Source organism: Macrosteles quadrilineatus, unplaced genomic scaffold (genome assembly GCF_028750875.1).
Source record: "Macrosteles quadrilineatus isolate MER2022 unplaced genomic scaffold, UCM_ALF_1.0 Scaffold_13__1_contigs__length_4303367, whole genome shotgun sequence".
Lineage (NCBI taxonomy): Eukaryota > Metazoa > Arthropoda > Insecta > Hemiptera > Cicadellidae > Macrosteles > Macrosteles quadrilineatus.
Genome location: NW_026542606.1, coordinates 424,427 through 450,251, shown reverse-complemented (window position 1 = coordinate 450,251; position 25,825 = coordinate 424,427). Strand labels below are relative to the sequence as shown.

Sequence of the window (25,825 nt, the reverse complement as noted above, 5' to 3'; positions counted from 1 at the left end):
TTCTATTCAATAGGTATACTTATTTTTTTACATTAAAGGAGGTTGGTATAAGCCTATAAACCTACTAATATGAGAATGTCTTTATTTTCATACCAATAGTAAATACATGCTGTTAAACCTGACAACAATATACTAATGTTATTAATGCATACTAATGTTGGCCTTATTAATATTTGGAATTCGTATAGTATATTGCAAAGAAAACTAGCGTGACTAACATATTTCTTTGTTAAATCATTTATTATAGCAATAAACCTACGTAACTAATAAAACATTCAACTTATTCTGCACGATTTTTTTTCAATTTTAGATATTGCTTTATCAAAGTAGAAACTAAACTTCAAACATAAATAAAAATTTAACATATTGAAAACACTCTTTTCTCTGTCTTGTCATCTTGGGTTTGGGTGAACACAGAAGCTTATCATCTAAATGTATTATTTGCTAGAAACCTGATCTTCAACCAAATGCTGACAAGTTAACATCAGTGAAAGACACCAAAAACTTCTACCCTTAAAAGCTTCTCTATCCAAATCGAGGTTAAATATTTGCTCGCGAGATTGCAGGTTTCAAAGAGATTCGTTCACCGTCAGATAAAGTAAGACTTAGCAGTGTTGACGCACAGTCCGACTTCACGACTTCGACTTGCCTTAATTACCTCCAGTTACATACATTTGCATTTTTCGACGCGCCGAGCCGTCGGAGTCGCTTTTGACTAAGTTTAATTGCCCACTAATGAGTTAGTACCCGAACCTTCTTTCCCTTAAAACGCGTTTTGAACTAGATTTAATGAGTTTTGCCTGAGAATGTTTGGAGTCTGAGATTCGCGAGTGTGTTTTAGAGTAAAATTGAAGATAAGATTTATGAAATCCGGAAACATTTTCTATTTTTTCTTATTATAAGAAATAGTTTTGTTTTATTTTGGTGGGTTACCTCCTAAATCGCTGGCACAGCCTTCACTTCTTCTCTAAAGTCCTGGATTCAAATCCCACTAACCTATGATTGTTATTGATGTGATAATGCCATAACCTATCAAGAAAACACATCATATAATAGGTTTACAGACGATATTTTTCTTTTGAAGAGTTGGCAAAATACAATGGCAAAATACGATATTTAATTCTTCAACTAATTGAAAACTATCTTCTAAGAGTTAATATTCTACGAGAGGACCCAAGCGCAAATCATCTCTTGTTTACAAACTGGCTGTGGTTAAACATTCAATTGGAGGATTACCTCTTAAACTACAACTCACTTTTAAACAGTTATAAAGAAAGTTTGTCAGCATCACATGGATCTTTGAAAATGAACTCTATAAATAAATTAAACTTAAGGAGGACAAACTAAAGGTAATGATGACCTTTTATGTTACCGTTCGTCACTCCGCTAGATAATAACCTTTAAAATTACTCATCAATTGTAAAGATTGGTTAAGTAGGATGGCTGCAAAAGGGGTGTTACAGAGCTATCTCTTACTGTATCAAGTACCTATATGAATAGAAATGAGAAGACATTTTCGGAAGTTCTGGGAGATTCTACTATTTATAAACATTCAGGATTAAGGATTAGGCTACATTTGTTTATTATAATCTAGCACAGTTCTTAAAAATACAATGTCAAGTCATGCATATCACCTTCATTCGTATAGTACAGTATTTGGAAATTCCATGTGTTGTATACAGTAGTTAACAAATTAGTAACATGCTTTATACAGTAAATAACAATTTTCAATCAAATTGGCGAAATTCCTACATACTCATTCATAATTTTATCGGAGGAGAAATTTTTTTTTACTAATGAACTAACAGTGCATAAGTGTTTAGAGTCCCTTGATCTCTACGATATTTCGTTAGCCAGAAGGATACAAACATTCTTTGATTTGATGTTATTCGCCGTTAATATTTTATGTACGAGTTATATACATACATCCATTACTATATTATTAATCGTACCATGCATGGATTTATTTTATACGAAAAATTATTTGCCGTAATACAGTACAGTAGGCCATCTGCAAAGGTCTGGTGTGAAATTGTCTAATTAAAGGTGTCATAAGTAGTTTTATTCATGGTGGTAGAACTATTTTTGATAGACTAATTGTGTTTGATCCCTCTCGGCTCTCACTCAGTCCAACGGCTGTTGCTTGTTCACACAATCAACCGTAGTATTGTATCATTCCCAGATTATAACTACCCACTATCTGCAATTCCTCCACGTCTGATTGCACATTGCAAGTCAATGGGGGATACAGTTAGTTGATCCAACTATAATTGCAGGTGACTCACGTCCGGGTGTAATCCAGGATCTGACGCGTGATTGCATCCAGTCGTGGGATGCACTTTAATGCAGTCAGATGTGTTTTACCAGCTCTGCAGTCTACAGTCTACACAATCGTCACGTCTGTGTCCCTCTGACTTAGGATCATCTATGTTAGATAAAATGTTAAGTGTGGGGGTTTATATTGTTTAAGCGTTTATTCCTAATTACGTTACTATAGAATAGGCACAAATATTGCCAAAACTAATAAAATTGCTTTTGTGCCAAAACGAATTTATGAGTATACATAATTACCTTATTTATCGATAATAACTGCTATACAAAATATTTTCAAACTCGGAACTTTGGAAACTGTTTATATTATATAATATAGTAAAATCACTAGATATGTACAGTTAACCATGTCTGTGTGAAGCTTTTACTCGGCTATACGACAAATTATTATAAATCAGATGCTTAATGAGGGTTATTTGGCCAAACTAGGATGGGAATAGAAGATTATGGCTGATTACTGATTGTAAACAACAGTTAAACACGTTTACTCCCGCATTTACTTGACTGAAATAGTATAATGCATCATTATGGCGTAAAGTGACTCTTTTTGACCCCAGTTCAAGTTTTACGATCGAGGTGAAGCTGGGATCAGAAAATGAGTGAAGGTTGAAAAGAGACTCTTTTCCTGTGTGATGAACTATATTTTTCGTCAATCATTTAGAACATTACGATTGGGTTAGTGTACATCATACCATCGATATGTCAAACCAATTGAAATTAGCGATAAATGCTCGATACCTACATGTTATTGTTTACAATCGAAGTTTACAACTGTGTATACAACAGCTGACTTATTCGCCCTGGGAGTAAAAGAGCTACAAATTTAGACCCGCAACGAAACTGCTGTTTTTGCTGCAGTATGACGAAAAATCAAATTGTTGTTCATTTTAGTGGGTGTTAGTAATTGTTAGATTATAGGATAAACAGGATGAGACTACGTATTTAAACTGGAACTAATCAAATCACTTTAGACACTTATTTCTTTCTTGTTTTCAACACAGTGTACATACGGTCATAAAAAGTAAGCCTTTTTCACTCCAGTCAAAACAAAGCCTTTTGAGAGTGGGGGTGACAGAATGATCGGGGTGGGGTGGGAGTGAGAGAGAAGGAAGTCGAGTCCAGCTCCAGCGGAAGTCAGCAACGGAACAGGACGTGGGAGGCGCGGATACTCCATTAACGTCCTCTCAAAAATTAGCGCAATCATCGCCATGTAAAAATAATTAGTGCTTCGAGGCCTTTGACCGGCAGGAATAATGGGGTTAAGAGAGGGATTTGTTGAATGGATTTCTGGTTTGAAGTGGAGGGTTCGTTAGACCCTTTCTTGGATTACGTAAATGAGTTAGACAATGTAAAATTGTACATTCCACCACTACTTTAATAACAAGTTATATAAGTAGTAATTATTTGGAATATGATGGAAAATAGTTCTTTTATGATAAGGTTAGTTGAAATTGGTGAATGAGCAGTTATAAGATAACTTGAAATCTTTGGCTAACAAAATGCGCACAACTGCAGTTGTTTATATGTTAAATGTAAAGGAAGTTAGTCTAAAAGATCATAATTTAACCTTAAAATATTTTTCAGATTAAGACACATTTATACGATACTTATCATTAAAAAAACTACTTACGCAAAAAATAACGTTTTATACAGTTTTATACTGCTTCTTTCTTAATGTATTTTGTGGTATTATTTGGGTATGTCTTTCATTTTCAGTTTAAACTTAATGACAGAGTAGCCTTGTGCATGGATACACGTACGTACTTTGGTTCTTTAGACAGTAACGGCAGGATAATAATTTCCCATTTTCATATCGAGTATATATGTTGTTGAATTTCTTTGAAGTATCAAACATGCAAATAGTTTATTGGGCTAACCAAAAGTGGCTTTCTCTCCTAAATCGAATCCAACATCGAACAGGAGACGATAACAGAACCGTCGATAAAGCTTGTACAAAGTGTCCTGGAATTTATTACAGTATCATGTGACAGGGCGGCGTAGATTAAAGAGGGAGAGTTTGTAACCCTGTCACACGCTCAAGATGAAATCAGTTGGTACGCCTGACACGCCCAAGAAGGCAACAGCTGGTCGAAGATGGACGCCTTCACATTGATTAGACGACCAAGACGCCTATGCTAATTCGCCATCTTACCCCTTTATGGCCCATAAAGACGGGTTGTTACTTAAGTGGCTCTGTCGCGTGGTTTTTACGCTTTAAATGACCCCTTGAGGAATTTTGAGGGGTGACTCTTTTAAATAGAGTGTCAAGTTGTACAAAACCAGTTTGACCTTTTTTACTCACTGTTTGTTTAATTTTCAAGATTGGTCAGTGATACTAGTTATAAAATAAAGTCGTTCTTCTTTTTTAATGTGAATAAAAACATTTTATAGAAATTTTCTTGAAAAATCTATTTACTCTAGAGTGTTTGTTAAAAATAAATAGTGCCATGACCTCTTTACCTCGCACTTCCTCAAGTGAATTAAACATCTAAACCCCAACTGTAATAATTATCATCAGCTGTTACAACCATAATCAGCTGTAGAGTTCACAGAGGAACAATAAACACAGAGTAAGTGAAAACAAGGGGTTGTGACACGCTCGACAAAAGGACACAATATTTAAGATGATAACGCCGCCGCGCCCAATTTGTAGATTCGCGCCGTTTTATCTGCCGCTATTAATTCCCCCGCAAACAAAGCCGTTCCCGCCATAAACGCAGCAATCGCGTCGCTTTATAATTTCTCGGTTTCCTTAATTTTTATGAGTTGACAGTTTTTCGCCGGGGGAGAGGGTCTTTCATCATTTTTGATCAGAGGATATAGATTCTCGCGTCATTGAACAGCTGGGTCCCAGCTTGATTTGGCGCCTTTTTATTAAAATTTTAATTTAGGTCGTGTTTAATTGCTCTTTTTGTTTACGAAAGGTGGGTCGACTTGTTAATTAAAAATTCTTTGTAATTGCTGGTAACTTAACAAAGTTAATTGTATCTTTTAGATTTTATTTGAGATATTTTTAAAACGGTTTGATTATTATATAAGTGAATTTAATAAGTCAAAAGGACTAAAGTTGGTTTTATTGCTTTATTGTTTAGTTCAGTACAAAAATAGAATTTAAAAGTACTATTATTAGCCTACTGTGCCTTGTTTTTATTATTTATATATATATATCCAGGTAGTCTCGGATATTACTGATCAGCAGCCGATCCACGTCACCACTCACCAGTGACGTCATATACCTAATGACATCACGTTCTCTCCCTCTCCCTGGACCTTTGATTTGCTCTTACAAACTTTTAATAATGTTCATCCCTCACCAGCCCCGACTGAGCTGCTGTGCGCTTACTGGTTTCGTCCATAAAATTCAACTTCAATACATATTTAAAATGTGTCTCTATTAAATACTATTAAAGCTTTCGTATAATGTATTTCAAGGGTAAACAGTATTTTGAATTGTCAACTTGAATTATTAATAAGTAGTCAAAATCGTGATTTCAATATTTTAAAAACTCATCATTAATTTAAGTATGATTTAGGATGTTATAAACATCAGCAGTTAACATTATCAATTAAAAGTTATATTTTGAATTAGTTGCACAAAGGAAACAGAAAATTTTGCCTATAATTTACCTAGACCTATTTGAAAAGTATTGATGAGTAAAGTTTTCGATTTTTAGTTAGATCACGCTGTTTTGACTTGGCATACCCACTTACTTGCTAAATTTTAGGACTATATTTCACTACCTTATAGATTAAGTTTTCCTTCTGAAACAATCAACGTAACCTCGAAATTGAAGGTGTTGCCGAAACAAATGAAAAACCTGATGAATCACTGACGCAGACGAGTTCGAAGGGTTGGTTTGGTAAGCACTGTCATTTGTCTAGCATTCACTTTGTTGAGCTCGAAGCCGTTTCGGCGTTTAGCCGCTAAAATCAGGGCTATCAGTCTTCATTGGCTGGAGCACCTTCCGCTTCCGGAAACCGCGTCCCACCACCAGCGCTGCCAACTTGGCTTCCGGTTATAAATTGATTCCTTAAGCGGCGACGAAGTTTCGAAGGCTATGGCTACTTGATCAATGTTACTGTGGAAAATGCAATATTGATAATATTAGTATAATAACAAATTTTACTAGGAGGACCTGTGCGATTTCGTTCAAAATAAGCTTTCTTCTAGTACAGCATGAATAAATTAGTTCATTGCTGAAATTCACTGCTCTCGGATAGGATTAGATTTATACTCTTGAATAAAACTGCTTGCTGCATTGGAGTATTTAGAAGTGAAATTCTCTTTTACATATGGTACCCGCAGATTCCTTGCTAGATCATCTCCCACCACCACGGCAACATTGCGATCAACATTGCAACATTACGCAGTATCTTAAAATGAGTTTTATCCCTTATTTATGAACCGATTTCCTTCAATTTGTACATTGTTAGAATTGTAATCCAATTGTCTAAATAAAACATTGCCACAACATTTTGGTTTACCTATGTAGTTTTTAGGTTAAGTTTAAAATCTTAAATTGCGCCATTTTGAACCTGAACATTATGGCTGTTCAGAAGGATTTTATAACGATACAAAATTTCTTGGTTTAATAATTGATAAAAATCTAACCTGGGACAAACATGTTGATCATGATATCACAAAAATGTCTTCAGGAGTAGCTGCTTTAAGACAACTGTATAAAGTTTGCAGCTTAAAAACATTAATATCAATATATTATGCCTTAGTCCATTCTAATTTAGCTTACGGAATCAGTATATATGGAGCAACTACATCAAAAAACTTAAAACGGATTTTATCGTACCAGAAAAGGGCAATTAGGGCCATGTTTAATTTGAAAAGGAAAGTTTCGGTAAAACATAGTTCTTGGAATACTAACTGTTCATGGACTATATATCTTGGAAACTATTATTTATGCGAAAGATATTACAAAAACTCAGGCATCAAACAAAATTAGTCATAATTATAACACTCGTTCTCAATTTCAAATTGATAGACACAATATAGAATTTTATAAAAAGAAAACGAAATTCACAGGAAATAAATTTACGTCTCATCTTCCAAAAGCACTTCTAACTGAAAATGATACAAAAAAGTTTAAAAATTGTCTGAAACAGTATTTGATTAAAATTGCCCCTTATTCTCTTGAAGAGTTTTGGGAGAACAAATAAAATAAATATTCTGTCTTATTTTTAGTTCAATGTAAAACATTTTATTTTGTAAGATCTGAATCTATTCCTGTACAATTGTACTTAAATGAATAAAGGATAATTTGATTTGATTTGATTATAAAAATATAATATTTTTATCTCAAAATATGTTTTTGCATTATAATCTATGTATCAATTTACCACAAAAATCCGCTGACAAAATTAAAATAGCATTTGTGAAATGACAAATTGGCAGCTGTATGGGAAACTTTTGATATTTGGAAATTTTTTACATGATATTTTAGTTTTTCTTTGGTCCAGGAATGATAAATTATAAAGTCAGTAAAGAGTTTGGGCAAAAAGTAAGTTATTTTTTATCCTTGATAAATATTTCTAATGTTTAATTTGTTTTCAGATGGAACCAAATGTCCCACACCTGGATGTCTAGGAGAAGGCCATGTGACTGGACTTTACCCTCACCACAGGAGGTATTTAAATATTTTTAGATTGGAATAGATTAGATTAGTTTTGATGCATATGATGTAGTATACATTTGTACAATATAAGAAATAAGAACATTACTGTGTAGCTTTTGTAATCGTTAGTCTATACTGTGCTGTAGCCCTTTATCCCTTGTAAAATTGGCAGTAGGAACTTAACAGCTTTGGCATGACCAATTTGTTATTAATAATCCATAAAGTATGGGAATATGACATGTACTTACTGCAGACTAGAGCCAATTGTGTGCTGTCAAAGTAAAGTTCAAGGTAGTTTCCACACAATAAATGTGAGTCTCAGTACAGTAGTGAAAAACATATACCTAGTTAAGTTGAATAACACAAACAAGTTACAGTCTTTTAAAGAAATTGCTCATATATTTAAATGTAACAGGCATTAAAAGGTTATACTGAGGCTTGACATTTGCCTTCATAATGAGTAAGTGGTGGGAGAAGGAGAAACATATGAGTATGTTTTATCTATGATATAACTTTTGAACTGTAATTTATACAGCAATGGGGATTGTATCATCTTGTTTGTTATATTAAGGACCATAACATACATAGTTTTTATTTGGAGATATAGCCTGTGGATCGTATTGAACATAATTAAATCTAAGGCTTACCTTACGATCCAATTTATTATATAGAGGAGACCTAGGTTTCTAGTCGATGCTGCTATAGGTCTCGCCACCCTAAGTTGAGGCAGCCCAGACGGACGGGCAGGGTCATTATCGGCCGGTCCCGCCCGACCCTTTATAATCCGATTAAGCAGCGGCTACACTTGCCCGATTCGGTCCGGTTCGGTCCGGTCCTCCAAAATGCGGAACAATGCTTCCCATGGTTTTAAATGGAGGCGGCTACACTTACCCGATTCGGTCCGGTACGGTCCGGTTCGGCGCGGAACAATCGTCCAGGGAGCATTCATCCGCGTTTTGGCGGAAGCATTCGGAGCGGACCGGACCGAATCGGACAAGTGTAGCCACCTACTCCCGAAATTCGGATGAGGATCGGGGGGTTCCGTGAGCGCTCGGCTATGAAAATTATGAATTAAATTAGGAAAAATAGTTATTTGTAGGACATAGGCCTAAGAATTTATGCAATATTGGTTCATATATTGCCTCGATCATGGAAGACGATAATTATGTCTACACGACAGCGGAAAATAGTCAGAATTTTGACGCAACATCGGGAGACCATTAAATTGTCTACACCGCCGCGAGGGATAGGAAGTTTACCGCGATTGCATGCAAATACATTCACCATTTTTTAATTTTTAATTTTTTTGGCACCCCCCCAAAAATAGCCAATTGCCTCGCACCATAGGCACGTGCCTACCGTGCCTATTCGGTTAATTGGCTTTGACTAAACCCCTTCTATATTGCTGTACTTGTGTCCCGTGCTCGTGTGTGTCCTTCAAAATATTGTACAAGTGTAGCTACTTCTTCCGGCCGGACCGAAACGATTCGTGCAAGTGTAGCCACCCCTCACAAATTCGGGCCGGACCGAACCGAACCGGACCGGACCGAATCGGGCAAGTGTAGCCGCTGCTTTAGTGACACTTCCGTGAACGCTCTAGTTCCATAATTGCCATTAACAAAGTTAAAAACCGATGTATAAATTTAGTCTTTTACATTAATAACGTCGATTTAACAAACATTTCCGTTTTTGTCCCATCAAAATCGGACAATGTTTACGGTTTTTGGATTTTGGGATCTACACTACTTTGTTTTTTGTTTATAGCTCACAAACCGTAAACATTGTCCGATTTTGATGGGACGAACACGGAAATGTTTGTTAAATCGACGTTATTAATGTAAAAGACTAAATTTATACATCGGTTTTTAACTTTGTTAATGACAATTATGGAACTAGAGCGTTCACGGAAGTGTCACTAATCGGATTATAAAGGGTCGGGCGGGACCGGCCGATAATGACCCTGTCCGTCCGTCTGGGCTGCCTCAACTTAGGGTGGCGAGACCTATAGAAGCGAAAGTCATCACATCCCAACTTCGGAGGTTAGGTTTGATAAAGACGAAGATCATGGCCATGTATCTATGTTGTTTCCATTTATGTCTTTGTAAATATTTATATGTGATCAATGTGTGTGCAAATTATACCAAATCGACAATATCTCAAACAAGAAGTTTAGCTAACCTATGATACAAAGGACTGACGATAACGTTTTTGACGTAGAAACCTAAGTCTCCACTATATAATAAATTGGATCGTAAGGTAAGCCTTAGATTTAATTACATAGTTTTTATCAAAATTGTTTAAAAGCTTCGTTTGAATGTGATTTTCTGTTATTTTGTGGGTTGTGGGAAAATCTCATAAGCTACAATAATATCTGAAACATACTTTTTCCAGCATGGGGGTTGTATTGTTTTGTTTGTAGTTTACTAGCAGAGTACTCGTCCTTCGTACAGGGTTGGTGTATAAGCATAAAATTATTTTATTGCAGTTATACTTGTGCTATGCGTTTACAATGGAAGGGGACATGGCTTAAGAAAATTTTATTCTTTTAATTTACAGTATACTATAGTATAGCAAATCTACCACAACTATAATGTTCTACCACTGCACCTAAACAACAGAAAAAAGTAAAGTTCGCATTGTCTATAACAGCTTTTTGTTGCTGCTTGGGGTTCAACTTAGCTGCTGTCATTAATTCAAAAAAGTTAATAGTGTTGCATCCTGTTGGTAAACCTTATAACTTTATAATGCTACTAGCTGTACCCGCGGGCTTTGCCCCGTTTAACTTCTTAATTTTCAAGATGAGCTCGTTCGCATGGCTCAATCACGTCCTGGTTGAAGTTCGTTCGCTACGCTCACTCACTTTTACGTTGGAGCTCTTTTGCTGTGCTCACTTGCCTTCAGGTTAGCTCGTTCGCTACGCTAACTCGCCTCCAGGTTGAAGTTCGTTCGCTACACTCACTCACCTTTTGGTTGGAAATTAGCTGTTGTCATAAATGTAAAAGAAATAATAGTGCTGCACCCTGTTGGTAATCCTTGTAACTTTAATGCTATTGAACATCATAGAACAGAACCAACTTGTTTAATTGAAACAGCTGTTAATATTCATTAATTCCATTCAAATATGAGTACTCATAAGGTTAACATGGGAAACTCCAGAGCCACTAGGGGCGGAGCCCGAGAGTCCAATCAGAATAAAAACAGCTTAGTTTTCCTATTTAATGCCTAAAGAATCAGTGTACCAAATTTCAGCCTCCTAGGTAAATGGGAAGTAAGAGAATTAGTGATGGGTGGGTGAGTCAGTCATCAGTCAGTGAGTGAGGGCTTTGCCTTATAGATTAAATAGCAAAAAACCAACCCAACTTGTGTTTTTGAAACAGCTGACTAAATTCCTTAATCCTTTTGAATATGAATACTCATAAGGTTAACATTGGAAACTTGAGAACCACTGGGGCAGAGCCCGAAAGGATTTTTTAGATAAGAATATGTCTAATGGGGAACGTGAGCTATCATCATACCAAATTTCAGCCCATTCCGACCAGTATTTAATGCGTGATTGAACTTCAAACAAACAAATAAACAAAACAAACAAACAAAAAACACACAAACTTTCACATTTATAAAGATAAGGATTATAACATAGGTACTAAATTTTAATCAAAATCACTGAGGCTTTTTTATTGAAGATTTGATTTTTCCATTATTTTTTAGATGTTAATGGGAACATAACAAATCACAATTTCAAAAAATTGAAGAAAAAGGCCTGGATATACCATGGATTAGTACCTATACCAAATTTAATCAAAATAGAATCAAAATTTAAGTTATAACAACTAAAGGGAGGACCCATGCTGCTTAATAAAATTTATGATTTTTGATTGAGTAATAGAGTATCTTGAACTTAACTGATTTAAACGATCAATAGCTCAAATTAAAGCCTATAATTTACTGATTATTTTGAGTCTAAAACATATAAAAACATAAACAAAACTGGAGCTATTGATTTTTAATCATAGAAAACTTTATAAAAACTAATTTTTATTTCGGTTGTTCACCTTGCATTTGTTTGAAACTTGTCCGATTTGTATAACTAATAGCTTAAATGAAAGCCGGTATTATACTGAAGATTCTTACTAGACCAAAATATACAGGATTATATAATTAAAACTGGTGAAATACATCTTAAATTGAAGTAAGAATTAGAAAATAAATCAAATGTTTGTTTTTTGGTTGAGTAATACAGTGGATAAATTTATGTCAATGCTTGATTTGAGATATGTGCGTGCATACCTTCAATTTGAGACCTCAATCATGAAATTTAATCGGGTAGAAGAGCCAAACGAACTCGGAAAAGATAATCCAAATTTTACTCCCGTAAGAAATACATGGGGAGGATATTTCATTTATGTATAATCAGAGTCGGACTGTAGATAAATATATGCCAATGCTTGATGTGTAATCTGTGTGTGCATACCTTCAATTTGAGACCTCAATCATGAAAATGGGTCAGGTAGAAGAGCCAAACAAACTCGAGAAAAATACCAAATTTTTTAAATATCGAAGATTACAATGGAAAATACAGAATCAGCACTGAATCAGCTATGAGTTTAACGATAAGAGCATATTATTATCAAAAACATTACTAAAAATCATACCATACCTATTATTCCAGCCAATAAAAATTGATGACCTACGGTAATATGTTTAACATATTTTTAGTAGAAGGGATGCTCTGTTGTCTATTATTTATGACTTCATATTTTCTCTTAAACATTTGCTAAACGATTTCTCTACTTAAAATTTAACATGAAACTTGAAAGAATATACAATACGCTTCTAATAACACTCACTCACTTTTTTCCAATATTTAACAATACTGTAAAATAAAATAAATTCATCATCCCAGTTTTCAAGATTTACCTTACCTATATCATTGCAAGTAAATAGATTTAATAAAAGTAAACCCTTGAGGCATATTTGTGAAACTACTTTTAGCATTTAGGCTACTATTTATAGGTGATACAGGATAGGTTTGTAGTCTAAACAAGTACTGATTATAGGTCTATAGACTATGCCTTTGTCCATTATCTTTGTAGACTATCCCTATCCAGGGTTTATAGCCAATTATTACCTAGGAAAAAACACATTTCTGAACAAATCTTTGTGGAAATTTAATATAACATCTTAAAAAGTGTATAATCGTGAGTGTTTCTAATTTTAAAGGTCGTGAATTTTCCCTAGATAGAGATTGCTGTATAATGTCAATAATTCATGTACATTTTTTCCTTACTTACTGTCTGGAACAGCTGTTGTATACATACCTATTGTTAACTTTTTACTTTCTCCCCCTATACCATAGTATATGGAGAAAGTATTGTTTTCGTCAAAATTTTCGAGTTTGAGTTTTGAGTGGATATATCCGTTTTGGGTCCCCCTGGACCCAAAAAAGTGGTTTTCAAAGTGATGTCTGTGTGTGTGTGTGTGTGTGTGTCTGTGTGTCTGTGTGTCTGTGTGTCTCTGTGTCTGTGTGTCTGGATGTGTACAGAGCTAGGGACTACACCTGTGGTCCGATTTCGATGAAATTTGGTATGTAGGTTCTAATCCATGGTATCTCCAGGCGTTTTTTTCATTTTTTTGAAATTTTGATTTTTAATGGGGATTTTTCCATAAAAACCCATAAAAAACCTGAAAAATCGGATTTTCTCGAAAATGGCCCGAACGATTTTGATAAAAATGTAGTATGTTGTAGCCCTTTAAATTCTAAACAAAATGATACAAATCCCATTTCTTTAAAAATTACGGTTCAAAAGTTATGGTAAATAATGTAATTTTCCCATAAAAACCCCATAAAATAACGAAAAATAGGATTTTAGAAAAAAATCCGGTTTTATTTTAACATGGTCCTTAAAATTTTGATAGTTTTTTCATTTTTAAAATTTTTATATTTTTAATGGGAATTTTCCCATAAAACCCCATAAAATAACGGAAAAATAGGATTTTCCCAAAAACGGCCCGAACGATTTTGATAAATATTTTGTATGATATAGTCCTTTATATTCTGAACAAAATGGTACAAATCCCATTTCTGTAAAAATTATGGTTCAAAAGTTATTGTAAATTATGTTATTTTCCCATAAAACCCCATAAAATAACGGAAAAATCCGATTTTCACAAAAATGGCTCGAAAGATTTTGATAAAAATTTAGTATGTAGTCCTTTAAATTGTGAACAAAATTGTATAAATCCCATTTCCGTATATTTACTGTCACCGCTTACACAATATGATAAAGGTTGTTGACAAACTTGGGAGAAAGTATGTGTCAGAATGCTGATGCCGTTTATTTATATTCAATTCTAAAAAGTTTCAATTCAGAGATAAAACTAGTGGAACCCCGTCGGTTAAACTTGAGGTTTTATGCAAATTTAGCTAATTGCGGTAGATACAGTGAAGTCATTAAAATCTTAGTTAAATGAAGGGAAGATAAGCAATAATAAGCATGACGATTGGGTTCCCTAAAAAACGTGATTGATGAATTCGTTTAACACAATATTTCCTACCTTTTTATCGGCTTTAGGTTGCCCAAAAGGTTTTTTATGAGTCTTATAATTGTTTGTTCATGAGTTTGTTTCATGTCAAAGCCACTTTCACTATATGGGAGAAGGAGTTCATATAATTAGTCTATCATGTTACGGAAAGAGTCAATATTACTAACAACTAATTCAATCTGCTTTAGGAAAATCATTCAAATTGTTTCCGGATTTATAAGTAAATCTTCATCTTGGTCATAAAAATACAGAATTTTATCAGCATATTAAATTAGTTTTTTTTTATTTAATAAAAATATCTGATTCTCTAGAAAGCAGTAACATTCTTACTTCGATCCAAGCAATTTTAATTCCTTCTCTTGCCACATCGACCCATGTATTTAATCATCCTGTTCTTACTTGATAATTCGTTAACTTGGGGTAGTTTTGCCTTGGCCATATTGATCACATAAAGCTATGCATGTATTTCGTGGATGGAATGAACCATAATTGTAGGAAATTTGATCACAAATCTTGAACATTTGCGGAACCAAATGCATAACCTAGTCCAGCCTTGGTAACAAATTATGCAAATGCGATGAGATGTGATGACACTGTTGTGTTTCCGAATGTTTTGTATGTAGTGAGGTTTAGATGCGTTGTTCGACCTAGCTACATGTGTACATCAAAAAAGTAAAAACCCTGTACAAATTTATTTTAATACCTGAATTGGCATTAGTTCAACTACTTCACCAAAACCATAGATGAAACATACTCCGTAGTTAGTCTATTTCAAAACTTGAACACAGCTCTCATCCTCAACGTACTCATCTATGACACAATTTTCATCCCAATTATCGAAAACTTTTATACCGATAAATGAATTTCTGGTGTACTTTCTTGAATTAAATGGTGATTGAAAGTTGGCAAAAAAGGCAAGTGCCAACCATACAATATATATAAGCTAACCCGATAAGGAATAATTATCTATTCCTTCGAAATTGATATGTCACACTTATTTCATAATTTAAAATTTTCTAAGAGCAATAAAGCATAGATTTTTGAACAAAACATTTAAAATGTATAGTAAATTCATAATTTGTTGAAACTATAAAAAAACTTGCCATGTAGTGGAGAATCTATTTCAAATCATAAATAATAATGTAAACATTTGATTTTGACAGTTCAGTAGACCTTTGAATACAATCTTAATATTAACAGCTGGTTCATTAAAAGTAGTGTAAAATTATCCATATGGTCTTAATGTAAACAAAATTGCAGAGTGAACTTTAAAGGCCTCTGGGGCAGAGCCCCAAGGAAATTTACCTTGTTTCTCTTTTGAGGGCTCACCTACAGACCAATACCTTTCTTTAGACACCCCTACCAAGTTTTTACGCCCAGCCGTTCTCTCAAATTAGCTGTGACAAAAACCCCGTTTTCCTCCATAAGAATAACATGGGATGGGAATTTAAAGGCCACTGGGGCAGAGCCCCGAGGGAATTCACCATGTTTCTCTTTTGATGGCTCATCTACAGACCAAGACCTTTCTTTAGACACCTCTACCGAGTTTCTACGCCCAGCCGTTCTCTCAAAATAGCTGTCACAAAGAAAAACAGTTTCAAATTAATATATAGATTCCACAGTTTTACAATACCACATTCAACTATATGTTCTAATCAACCATCTCAGTTTTTATCCAATCACTTAGAGATACAGCAGTGATGATCTATAAGTACCAATCAGACAATGTTTGTTCCATGCAGCCTCTCAGGATGTCCCAGGAAGGACAAAGTCACACCAGAGAGTGAGTATTATTGTATTGTCCTTCCAGTAGTGCTTTATTCCTGTCCCTTTTCCTTCACAGCGGGTTAGAGAGCTTACCATCACTTTATAGTATCCTATTTCCTCCTCAGTTCAACAAAACCTCTAGATATGTCTCAAGGAATATTCTGACATTTGCAAATTGAAATTTTGTCCCCCGGTCTGGTCTCCGGTCATTTCCTTCTTGTACTTCATATTAATCATCAGGAATCACCAAAATCGTAAGTTAGATAGTTATCTCTTTGTTTGTAGTTAGAAGGAGAAGTCGATGACCGAAGATCACAACCGTACTTGCTACTCTCTACCCGCTTCCCTCCGACCAATGCATTGTCTAGGATATTCCTGTGACATACGAAGGTGATTGTTAACTAATGGTTACGCTCTCCCCGCTGTTGTCTAGTCCTGGCGATGCATGAGACCATACTCAAATGCCCAACTCCTGGTTGTAACGGCAGAGGGCACGTTAGCACCAACCGTAACACCCACCGCAGCCTCTCCGGTTGTCCAATAGCTGCCGCAACCAAGCAAGCTCTACGCCAAAGCAGGGCTAAGCAGAGCACACAACCGATCAGAGGTGAGAATTTGGTGCAGATGGTTTTGTGATTTGCCAACCCCGTTAAAAAAAATTGTATACAAGCTCTAATAACTATTAGGAATATCCCTAAATCATTTTCTAAATATTTGGAACAAAATTTCAAAGATTTGAATGAATAGGTACGGTAATAATGAATAGGAAAAACATTGTTGTCAAATGTATAAATTTAAGATGGGTTCAAACAAGTGATATTTCTGATCACACGGATTTAATTTTCATCCATAAATAAAGGTTTATCTTCTGAATTTTTACCTATTTTCAGTCGCAACCACATGTGCAGCGGATTTCAAGCCACAGCCCTCGTTGTTCACGAGCCCTGCAGCACCTGGGGAGATGAAGCCTCACTACCCTGTTCCCTCCTATCCATCACATGCTCCTTCTCCTTACTTCTCAACTGCTAAACCAACTATCAAACCCACCAAGATCGTAAAGAAAGAGGAACCTGACAACAGCTCTTTTACGGTTGTACCAAAATCAGAATCTTCCAATACCAATAACAATAACAATTGTGCTGTGCCCACCAAAACAGAAATGATAGTAAAGCCAGAGATTCCATCAGGCAACACCTGTAGGTCTAGCAGCCCACCACCACCTCCTCAAGGGTGGGGTAACTCTTACGACTACATGAACCATGATTCCAATTCTTCCTCTGTATCAAGTATGGACGTAATGAGCCATTATCATCAGATACCTCCTCATATGCCAGTAGCTCCTACACCTGTCTCTCATCATATACCTGCCCCACCAGCTTACGTTGCCAAAAACCTTGAAGAATCTCGATCTTCAGTTCAGCACCGTTCTCCTTATGAATCCCCCTCAATAAGTTCTTCTGAAGACGTTTACAGAGACAATCCTACTCGCACTTATCCAATAACTAACACCACTACAATAAACCGTCCGGTTCCCTCCTACTCAACAGAGGTTACTGCTCACACTTACGAAGTAGCAGGACACAGACCGTACGACCCTGGTAGTACCACCAACTACGAACGTTACGATGCCACTCCCCAGCCCTGCCCTCCCACCCCCCGCTACCCCGAATACCAGGAGCATGAGATGAGAGCCTATGACCAACAGCACCACCAGATGTCTGGGATAATGAAGCCTGAACATCCTTCCGAGAGCGAGTCGTCTGAAGGCCCTCTGTATCCCAGGTACCACCTCATCTAATTTTGCACTAACTCTTAACAAACCATATATAACCAGCAAAACACACAAAATGTTGAATGCTTCAAGAGAGTATTAAGAATTATCTGTAGCGACTATTTAGTTACTAGCAACCTGCAATGATTTCCAGTTTCTAATGTGACTCAAGTATTTGTGTTGCAGGCCCATGTACCATTATGATCCAGCGACCGGGCCAGTTCCAGCAGGATTTTCTCCAGCTGCTATTAACCTATCAGTTAAGTGTGTAGCTGGGATGAAGCCTGGAGAACCGAGGTCTCCTGGGGCAGCTTCTGTGATGGACCTTTCTACTTCCAATGTTACATCAACCAGTCCTCAGGTACATCAAGTTACCCTAAACCAGTATGTAAGATATCTTGCTGTCAAAACATGTAGGCTACCTACAACAGGGCCGTCCGAAGGGGGGGGGGGAACCGGGGCAAGCTGCCACGGGCGCCGTGGCTAAGGGGGCGCCGAGCAGCGGCTATTTGTATTAACATAGTATTAAAATATGAGAATACTGGGGGGGAGGGGGCGCCACGACCATGTTTGCTCCGGGCGCCGCCAACCCTAGGGACAGCCCTGCTACAAGCCCACGTAGAAATGTTCAGTTCCTTTAATGCACACATCAAATACTTTTTAATACTTTTCAATGAAATGGCGACCATACAAAGTAGGTATTTTAAGCCAAGTATGAATGGAGATGAGTGTAGTATGAGTGGCGCGATCTTGTAGTCTTATTAGTGACTAAGGCCAACTTATTCCTTAGACGCAGCTGTTAATTAATAGCTCATACAGCTAATGGCAACTAAGGGACCTACAGTTAGTGGAATAGGTGGAATCCAAACCACATTTTTGCCAAACACACTATCATTCATTGTTTTGAGGTATCTGCATAAATGCCCTCAAACAGACTATTGTATTAAAGTATATGAGAATTATTAAATCGGCTGAATTTTTTCATGTAATAATAGAAGGCAATAAGACATCTAACTACAGTTTTAAATAGGGTTTTCTTATTATTGAAGCTTATTACATTGATTGATTGATGTTTTCAGGCTCCTTATGGCTCCAGCCCAGGACAGTACCCCAGGGGTAGCCCGAATGCCACCAATAGTCCACACCCTAACAGCAGTCCTCAAGCTACAAGTCCTCAGCAACAAACACTGGACCTTAGTGTTACAAGGTGAGTTGACTCCTTCCCTTACAGAAATGTAACTCTCTACCTACCAATGGCATTAGTAAAATTTTCAGAGTTAAAATAATCTTAGTGATTGAAAATTTGGGAGTTGGAACTGAATAAGGCTGCAGTAAACACTGACAACAAATAACAGAGGAGAAACAGGTTCCTTTTTTTATCCTCATCACTACACCATTGTGGATAATTATACTTGTTCAATTTTTTGTGGTCTCAAAGATGTGAATATCTCCTAACTGAAGTTTGACCACTTGTAATAGTTCTCCATAATTATGGCCACTTTTATGTTCAATAATTGAATTACCATAATTTAAGGATTTTTTATATATGATGTAAAAATTTGATTTTAAATAAAGTGATAAAAGGTCAGCCCATCTGTGCCATTTGCCCATTTAGTGAAAGTTCATTAAACAATCCTCATAAAATTTCGATGTCTGGTCAATCATAATTACCTTATGTTATTCTTCACATTTCTTTAATTTGCCTTTCCTAAAATTCCCATTACATTCTTTGCCTTTTCTTCCACCCAAAATCATGAAAATTTGTATTATTGAAATACAGTATCCATAGTAAGTATATAAACCCCAACAATTTGTTTTGGTTTCTTTGATTACTACGTAATTTATTGATATGAGTAATTAACTGATATGAGTAAGGAAAGCACCTTACTGTCTTCATTTTAAATTGCATTTTTACAATTTCACCTTATATTTATCAGTACCGTATGTAAGTGTAGTTTTGTATGTTTGATAACCACACATGTTTCCCCGGAGTTCTTTATATATTGACTTTGTTGTGCTGAAGTGATGACGTGTAAGTATTCTTGTATTTTATAGCTTATGTAACACTGTTGGCATTACTTAAGAATCAAAAGAAAAAGTTTAAGGATTTTTAGCAACATCCATTGATTTTATGATAAATGAAGACATAATGATGAGGTGCATTATCATATTTTGATGTATTTCTTATTTTGTATTAGTGTCATATACTTTTCTGACAAGTTAGTGTGTACTTTTAGCATTTCTGATTCTGACTTTACTGTATATACTTAAATTGTTATAGGTACTCTATGTTCCTTGAAGCATTCAACATTTTTACTAGGCTAAATGTTTTACAATTACAAAATTATTTTCTGGAAAATGTATAAAAACTATCTCTTGACTGATGCTGGCAGTCAAAATGGAGTAGTTTTATACAAAGCCTAATAAATTAAAATTAGCTATGTCATTTATGATACACAAATTGACATTTAAAAAAGTGTTTTAAACGTACAATAAATTGTTTCCTTAAAAATTCTGTATCCTACTTATTTATAAGTTAAATTAGTAGTTTATTTCTCATACCTTCTTCTGTACATTATGATTTTTACATTGTTGGCTAAATTAGTTTTGATGTTGGGTTTTCTGGCAACAGAATGAAAAGAATTTGAGTGAAGTACAATATTGTAGTTATATATTATGCTATAAAGCTGTAATCATATTACATTGTTTCCGGTTATTTGAACTATTTTCCTAATTTTCTGATTAGACAAGCAGCTTGCTCCTGTCTGTTTAGGGTTCCTGGACGTCCGGTTTTCCCAGGAGGTCCTGCAGGATACAGTCGGGAGTCTACTCCAGACACGGGAGGAACTCATTACATCGACTCTTACCGGGATGTCAATGGTAAGCAGCAGCTGATTTCCTTTCTGTCTCAATACAAATAGTACAGTATACTTATTTTTTCTGTATTCAGTTCTTCAAAAAAATGTAACTCTTTATTGGATGCACTGATTTTGAAATGCCCCCGGCTGAATGCGGAGATTGCTGTACTTCTATGTTTGGGAAAATAAACACCTGTTTTATGTGATTTATTCTAAGAACCAGGGGACAGAGCCATGCAGTTTTTTTCTGACAGGCTCGGTATAGTTTATTTTGATTGTATATAAACAATAATATAAAGGAAATTCACATTTATTTAAAAACTAATTTTGGCTTTTATTATTTAAGTTTCAGTGGAATTTCAATTTATGATGATGGAAATTTTAACCTGGCAATCCAATAGATTAATTAGTTTTAATCTCACTCATTTCTTTTTTTTAAATAAATAAAACAATTTAATGTTAAAAATAAATCAAATAAGTTTTTTTTTGTTTTAGTTCCAACTGTAGGAATTAATCACAGGTAGCATTTAATACGTAGTGTATGTAAGGGGTGTAATTCATTTCTTGGTACTAAACTAAATCTTTCTTTAAGTAAAAGTAAAACTTCAGCATGAGCATACTCTCTAAAATACTCTCGTATGATGGATTTGCTGAAGATAGATATAAGTCAGATTCAAGCGTACATTGTTTACTATAAAGATTATAGTAATACAATTAACTTACTAATTAAACTGAAGAGTGCATACAAATTGTAAAATATACCCTTAAATAAGAGTGAAACATTGAGTTCAGTGAAACATTGACGTCAGTGTACTCAACGTCACCAACACGAAACACAACACCAACATTAGCTCTATTTTCCCCTATATCGATTAATCTTCAGTGTAATCTTTGCTCAATAGTTACAACTGATATTTTTTTCCTTTATAGGCCCACTGTATTTAGTAATTTTCTAAAGCTCACAAAAATGAATAGTATTTTGTAAGGAATAGCACTAAATGGAATTCAAATAAATGAATTTATTAATTTAAGAAATATTTACTGGTATTGAAGGAAAGAAGGTTTAAAAATGTAAAATTCTGCACCTAATAGCAATTTATTGGTAGATATATCAGGGTCTTTAGCAAAAGTTACACTATTGAAATGCTGTGCAATTTTTTAGCAAGTGAGGAGTACACTTCTGGTGGAAGGTTAAAAAATTGTATGGGTGCATAGCTTTGTTGCTAATCTTTTATTATCAGCTGGATTTGATTATTACCCAATTAGCTTTACAGAGTAACTAGCTGTTACCATAGACAAATATAAAACTAGGGTGGTCTGTCGTTACACTTTAGACGCATAAATGAGCGAAGCATTATTTAAAGATTGTCAATGGCTAAAGCAGCTAACAACCTACAATATGTTCCCTTTCAACAGATTCACCGTTTGTTTGCCCGATATTATGTAAGTTCTAAAGAATGACAAACTGGCCATCCTGACCATTTGCTTGTACTTTGTAAATGCGCATAGCGGGATGTACTCGTGCAATCAACATTTGTTCTACAATCGTCAGGTCAGTTAATTCGTTCGGGACACTTGACACATCCATATTATTTAACGCCGTGAATTTAGTTGCATTCGAACGACAACGCGAAGAAATCGGTGATTGGTTTGAAGCTGTTAGTGTTGTTGGCGATGACAGTTAGTGCAAAGTGTAAAATTTTAGTGCATCTAATTCATGTTGGGATTGATTAGCTAACTGCCTATCATTATCAGCTTCTTCTGCCCCTGCTTCATCTGGTTCTTCTTGTTCACGACGCCACTCTCTGACTCTCTTACAATATTTGCATTATTGGTGCGACGACCAATATTACGACGTGGCCTTTGAGGCATGCTCAAAACAAATATAGCAAAACTGTTACTTCCATTGATAAACTGTTACATTCCAACTTTAACCTAGGATGAAAGTAAACATTGAAATGTAAACAAAACAGTTACAAACAATTAACATATGTTTATCTTATTTAAATGAAACGAGATAAACCCATATGTCATAAACCCAATATAATTTTTCTTTCAACTTACATTAAAATAACAAGCGAAATTGTGTGACCCGTAAAATAAAATCCAGAAGGAAATTTGCAAATAAGTTTTACCTAAACATTGTGCTCAGTATTCTTTAGCTGTTGGCCAAATTTCATATCAATTGGTCAAGCCGTTACATTCTGATGCTCTTACAAAGAAGTTACAAAGTGAGGGAAAGTGAGCTTCGCTCAATAAATATAGACTGTCAAAGGAAGGTTCCGGCGCCCATCGCTAGGAGTACCGTGTAGTTACGGCGCACACCGCTTCAGGCGAGGAGCGCAGTAGCCGTATGTGAGCAGCAGACGCTGCAGTGATGTGCGCCGTAACTACATGGCAAACCTAGCGGTGGACGCCAGAACTTATGATAACCGCAACACAGCTGACAGTCTATATTTATTCTATTTGTCTATGCTGTTACCCACGGGCTTCACTCCCATTTGACTTCATAAGTATTAATAAAACTATCGATTGGTTAAGTTAGCTGAAATAAACAAAATAGAGTACAGTGTAATATAAACAAATAATCACACCCCAGACAGCACAGGATGTTTTAAAAATATATTTTTTTAATTTTTAAAGTATATTTTAAAAATGCATCCTATTTTACCCCCAATGTATCCTAAAAATATTTTAATAAAATATTTCATTTTCATATTTTAAAAAATTTAAAAATATATTATTAAAAAAATGTTTATAAATATTTTAAATAATAAAGATTTAATATGAAAAGCATAATTATTAGTTGAGTAAATTGATTAGTTAGAATTAAATAGTTCATAAAAACAAATTTTGAAAAAAAACTAGAACAAAATTTTTTAGCCCAGACCCGGGTCTGGAACCTGGTACCTTCGTCTTGTGAGCCTCTTATCTTACCTCTGAGCTAGCTGTGAGTGTTGATAATTAGAGTTTTCAAGTGGTCAAAGAGTAGCCAATAGTTGCAATGTCGCAATACTTGTACTATTTTTTAATATGATTCTGTTTATCTGTTTGGGCATCAATTAGTTGAATTGTTTTTATGGGAGTTAGAGAGAAGAGAGGGTACTGGTATTTGAATATAGATTATTTAATTACCATTAGATTAGTAATGTTATTATAATTGATGATCTTATAAGATTAATTAATCTTTCCCCTTAAATTGTTAAACCACCTATTAAAAAATTAGCTCAAATTAGTTAAAGAATATTAATTGAAAAAAATTTACATTTTAGTATAATTGTTATATGTTAAGCAGGTGTTCCCCACTGTATCTAGTATCACAACATCATCTGACTACATTTATTATAGATCCAATTTTCTATAGATCCCAACCATGCCGAACCATTTCCCAACGTTGGGTCAACAATGACAATAATGTGTGCTACTTGGGCGGACATCCAGTAGGCCTATTTTAAAAGTTTACTTTTACAACATAGTCTAAACCTTGTTGTTTAACTGTTTGGGGAAAAAATGTATTATTTTTGGAGTGATCTTAAGACAACTTTAATATAAATGCAATTTTTAGTATAGGCAACTTGAATTATTTTAAAAAAGTCAAGTGAAGTGTTTTAGTCATGGCCTTAAAACAATTATTTAAGGAACAAGAAATTTGCTGTCAAAATATATATTTTAAATGTGTGGGAAATATATTTTACCCAGCTCAATTGAAACAAATTACCACAATATATTTTTAGAACTTAAACAAGCTATTTATAAAATATTTTTACAGTTACAATTCTATAAATATTCATAAAAGCTATATTTTTAGGTGAATAAAATATTTTATAAATATCTTTTACATAAAAAAAATTAATTATTTTGTCTTAATATATATTAAAAATATTTTGTAAATATATATTCAACCGAAAAATAAAAATATTTAAAAATGTATTTTTAAGACCATTAAAAAATCATTTTGAAACTAATATGTTAACATATTATTAAAAAATTAAAAAAAAAATATTTTAAAAATAATATTAAAATGTATAAAATATTTTTAGGATGAGGATGTATATTTTAAAAATATTTATAAAATATCCTTGTGCTGTCTGGGACCTGATTTTAATAAGGTAAATTGAAAGAATAACATACAAATAAGTACAACTGAGGTACTTTTAACATTATGTATATGGAAAGTTTCCTTTAGAAAGTAATTACAACCTTAATTTATGATATAAGGGACAGTTTTGAGCAAGTTTCTCCTCACGACAAACATTTTAAGTATATATGGCTTATAAGTATGTGAGTTGTAGTTTTCTCAAAAGTTCATGGGTACTTTGGGATTTATTTATGGATTTCTGAGTTTAGTTAAGTTACGGTATATTATAGTTGCTTTACCCATGCTTCACAAAACGGTGAAGATGCAGAAGAGAATACACTGTGGTTTTTTTAAATCTACTGTGTTCCAATTCCTAATAAACGTTACCTATTTAGATGAATCATGAATCTTGTGAAATTAAAAAAATGATGAAAATGTTCATGTCAAATGTCATGCAAAAAGATGCATTTCCACAATTTGGGTTACTGGACACATAATATAAAACAACTTGGATCAAAAGTTTTGGTTGGTAGACTAATAGTTTTACTTTTAAACCTTTAATTGATTCAGTAACACAGGTACCGTATTTAACTTTTATTTATTTTTTTTTGTAAATAAGAGGATGAAATTAATTACAACAATCAGGATATTGATAGCACATTGAGATAGTCAACTTTTTAATACAGATTTCAGAACCTTCATTAATTTATGCAGGTTCCTCTAAAATAAAAAATAAAACATTCAATGAAGATAAAATAGTTTTTTCTGATCAAGATTTTCCCCAGCCTCAATTTGTTTTTTTAATATGAATGCAATTTTTTTATTCCAATACTTGACGAATTGACTTCCA

The 25,825-nt window shown here is 34.5% G+C and overlaps 1 protein-coding gene across 5 annotated transcripts in view; it reads left to right on the top strand.

The window, feature by feature from the left end:
* LOC129004934 (myelin transcription factor 1-like) overlaps positions 1-25,825 on the top strand; it is a 197,071-nt gene that overhangs the window by 140,336 nt on the left and 30,910 nt on the right. For 4 of the 5 annotated variants that reach the window (XM_054433651.1, XM_054433650.1, XM_054433654.1 and 1 more), the window contains exons 6-11: positions 7,898-7,970; positions 16,244-16,284; positions 17,159-18,050; positions 18,226-18,400; positions 19,119-19,246; positions 20,813-20,919. In XM_054433651.1, coding sequence (XP_054289626.1) covers positions 7,898-7,970; positions 16,244-16,284; positions 17,159-18,050; positions 18,226-18,400; positions 19,119-19,246; positions 20,813-20,919 — 1,416 coding nt within the window. The remainder of the gene's footprint in view (positions 1-7,897; positions 7,971-16,243; positions 16,285-17,158; positions 18,051-18,225; positions 18,401-19,118; positions 19,247-20,812; positions 20,920-25,825) is intronic. The other variant, XM_054433652.1, reaches the window with a different exon arrangement.